The sequence below is a fragment of the Gavialis gangeticus genome, unplaced genomic scaffold (genome assembly GCF_001723915.1).
Source record: "Gavialis gangeticus isolate Ggan-Ray unplaced genomic scaffold, GavGan_comp1, whole genome shotgun sequence".
Classification (NCBI taxonomy): Eukaryota; Metazoa; Chordata; order Crocodylia; family Gavialidae; genus Gavialis; species Gavialis gangeticus.
In genome coordinates, this window is record NW_017729001.1 from 14,942,592 (window position 1) to 14,945,919 (window position 3,328).

At 40.3% G+C, this 3,328-nt stretch overlaps 1 protein-coding gene across 1 annotated transcript in view; it reads right to left on the reverse strand.

The window, feature by feature from the left end:
- DGCR2 (DiGeorge syndrome critical region gene 2) overlaps positions 1-3,328 on the reverse strand; it is a gene marked incomplete at its 5' end in the record, with an annotated part of 99,628 nt that overhangs the window by 60,573 nt on the left and 35,727 nt on the right. Inside the window, one exon of the mRNA XM_019506639.1 lies at positions 2,945-2,977. Coding sequence (XP_019362184.1) covers positions 2,945-2,977 — 33 coding nt within the window. The remainder of the gene's footprint in view (positions 1-2,944; positions 2,978-3,328) is intronic.

Genomic DNA, 3,328 nt, shown 5'->3' on the forward strand with positions numbered 1-3,328 from the left:
CAAGGGGCTGGACTCAATCTTCCGAGGTCCCTTCCAGCCCTGATATCTGTGAAATCTGTGAAACCGCTAGCCACCAGCCTACAGTCAAAAACACCAAAGATTTAAAAATCAGCTCCACAGACTCAAAGTCTGTTCATTTGTTTTTTTAATACAAGTCTAGCAGAGCAATAAGGAACTGAATACTTGCTCTGGGGACAGCTTCTAAAGCAAAGCCACCATGCAACATGGACAGGCTAATCTCTAGAAGCAAAATCAGGAGCCATGTGTGAATGACAGCCTACTAGAAGGTCACAGAAGCCAGACTGCCGCAGGGAACTTCAGCCCCTTGCTGCAGAGGCCAGGGCAGTGAACTGTCAGAAATAGAACTAAACTCTCCTGCTACCTTGAAGAATATTTAACATTAGCAAAGGCAAGTGCAACTGCTTATGGACAAGATAATTAAGCACAGCGTATACAAAGTGCACCCATTCAACTATATTAGGATATAATGGAGGTTTGAGGGGGAAGAGAGAAAAACCACATATCCTTCACACCTTTCTGCAAAACAGCTATGGCTTCATTCAGTGGGTTTCCAGGGAATTTCAGCTATTTCCTAAATGTCTACATTTTTTGTCAAGAAGTAAAGTGTCAAATTTTCTTAGATTCCTGTTTCCCCTCCTCCAGGTTACAGTAAAGCACAAGGAAGTCAAACATATTCAGTGCATGTCCTTCAAGTAAATGAAATATATTCCTAACCGTATGCGAGAGGCCAGGATTTTTGTGGGTGATACCACAGCTACCACCTCACTCCAACATTACCCTAACAGCATTCATTTTTACACAGGGAGGAAGGAAACAGCACTACAAGGGGACAGAAGTATGAGTGGGGGATTGCTGTAGTTAAAGCTTTCAAGACCCTTTAACTACAAAACAAGCTGCTTCCTGGCCAATGCAGGTTTTCTAGTTCTCCAAAACAAAAAGCTGAAAGCATCATGAAACTTATAACCCAGGGCCAAATTCTATTTATTCACCCCTCTCGTAAATCATTGCCTAGAGACTCAAGAGGGAGAAAAGAAACAGTACATATTTCAACTGGTTCTGTTCTCCCCAACCTCCTATGCCAAAAAAAAAAATCGTCTTGAGAAGAGAATCTAAAGACCTAAACACTATAAATACCAAGCATCTGAGAAATGACAAGAGAAATGCATGTTACCAAAGCTGCAGTTATGATATTGCTAGGAAACACCTTGCATACTACTGCACAACACACTCTTCCTCCCAATTAGACTGCTTAATGAAAGTGCAAAGCTTCTTTAAACAACTTGCACAACTAAGCAAATTAGTCTGCCACTACTATAAACCACTGATAAATAAAAAAAGACTCTGCTGTTAACCAAACATGCTGCATCAGAAGTGCACACTTCTGATCAGAGTCAACAACAGCCTTGACACAGTGAGGTAACTTGGAAGCTCAACTTCGCTGGTAGCGGAGAATGATTTGGGCACACTCAGAGGGAATCCCCATTTCCACACTTGCTCAGACATCCCCTAACTTCCACAAAGCCACATGCAACAGACGCTGACACCCTGCCAACACATAAATGAGATGGACTTTTGTCCAAAGGAGTCAACCTTTCTCCTCACTTTGGGACCAGTCTTCCTTCACTGGTGTAATCCACAGACTTCTGAAAGAAGACAGTATTAGGATAAATAAGGGAGAGATGCATGCTTTTATACAGGCTCCTGCTTTATTTGCTTTGGGGAGTGTTACTGCTGCTTTTTCAGGTTAGGTTTTCAAATGTAAAAGTTTCATATGAGACAATTATGTAACCTGAGAATCATTATACTGATGATTCAGGACTCACGAGCTAGGCTCCTTGTTCTTGTAAATGTCAAGTACAGTCTTTCCCATCTATTAATGTGAAGTTTAGTAGGTCGTTTAAGTTGATCTGGATGGACTTCAGCTTGGCACTTGTCCACCAAAAGACAAAAAAATGCTGGAAATAGCCCAGAGCTTTACAGACCTCATTGTCTGAATTTACTAAACATGTCAAAAGGTTCAAGACTGTTTGGTTTTCCTTCATTTTGAGAATGTGGAAATTGCCTTGGAAACACACATCTCTATGGTTTTTTGTGCTTTCTTGTCCTTACAGTCTCTTCACTAAGTTCTCAAAGTGCTTTTTAAAAACTTTAAGCCCTCAAAGTATTATGTCCTTTTTTTCAAGCACATTAACAAGGGCAGAGAAAGACTAAATAGACTGCCTAACATCAGCAACAGCTGAGAACAGAAACACAAGGGTCCTGACCGGGTTTCACATACTCCGTACAAAACCACGTCTTCCCTACCTAGCATCATGACAGCTTGATTTCATCAGCATATTTTTAACTAAGTGCTTGCCCTCTAGACCCAGGGTGCATCAAATGGGTATACAAAGCAATCTTTCAGATAGTGTATTAGAGGAAGAATTGGAAAGAGAAATATAGAAGCAGGTATAGGAAGAAGGAAAACATGAAGCATAACTCTACAATATCCCTTGGGTTGTGGGAGAGATGAGTATGTGGTTGTAGTAATGTAAAGTGCTGCTTTCTGAATTTTCCAGAACAAAACAACAAAAGAACAAGCTGAAACAGGGGTAATGAACCCAGAAGTTTGAGAACCACAGCTCCAGGCAATAGCAACATTTAGCAGCTGGGCTGGTGAACATTTTCTGGGATGTTTAACAACTTATCAATAGCTGCAAGATGGCCAGTAAAGAAAGGCGTGGAATGGATCAGAAATGAGAAGAAATTAATTTGGAATATTAATTTAAAGGACTAACAGAAGCAGAGGTGAACAATTTATGTAGCACCTTAATAGGGAACAAGGGACCCAATATTAAAACCTTAAGAGGTCCAAAAAAAAGTGGTTTTACTGGGTCAATGTTATTAGATAATGTAAGGTAATCTGTCTACATGAGACACTCACCTGAGAGTAGTCTTGCCAGAGCTAGTCGGGAACCTGTAATTTGAAATTTAAAAGAAAACTTACAAAACAGTTGGAGATTTAGTTGATCAAAAACACCAAAAACTGAAGAGTTTGAGTAAATTATATATTAACCATTACAAATATCTATCTACTTCAGTTGCCTTATACTATAGTATCTAACCTAAACTTCCCTTTCTGCAACTTGAGACCATTGCTCCTTGTTCTGTCATCTGCCACCACTGTAAACAGTTTAGCTCTATCCTATTTCAAACCCTCCTTCAGGTAGTTTGAAGGCTGCTAGTAAATTCCCCCCCTTCAGTCTTCTCTTCTCTAAACCAAACAAGACCAGCTCCCTCAGCCTCTCCTCATAAATCATGTGCTCCA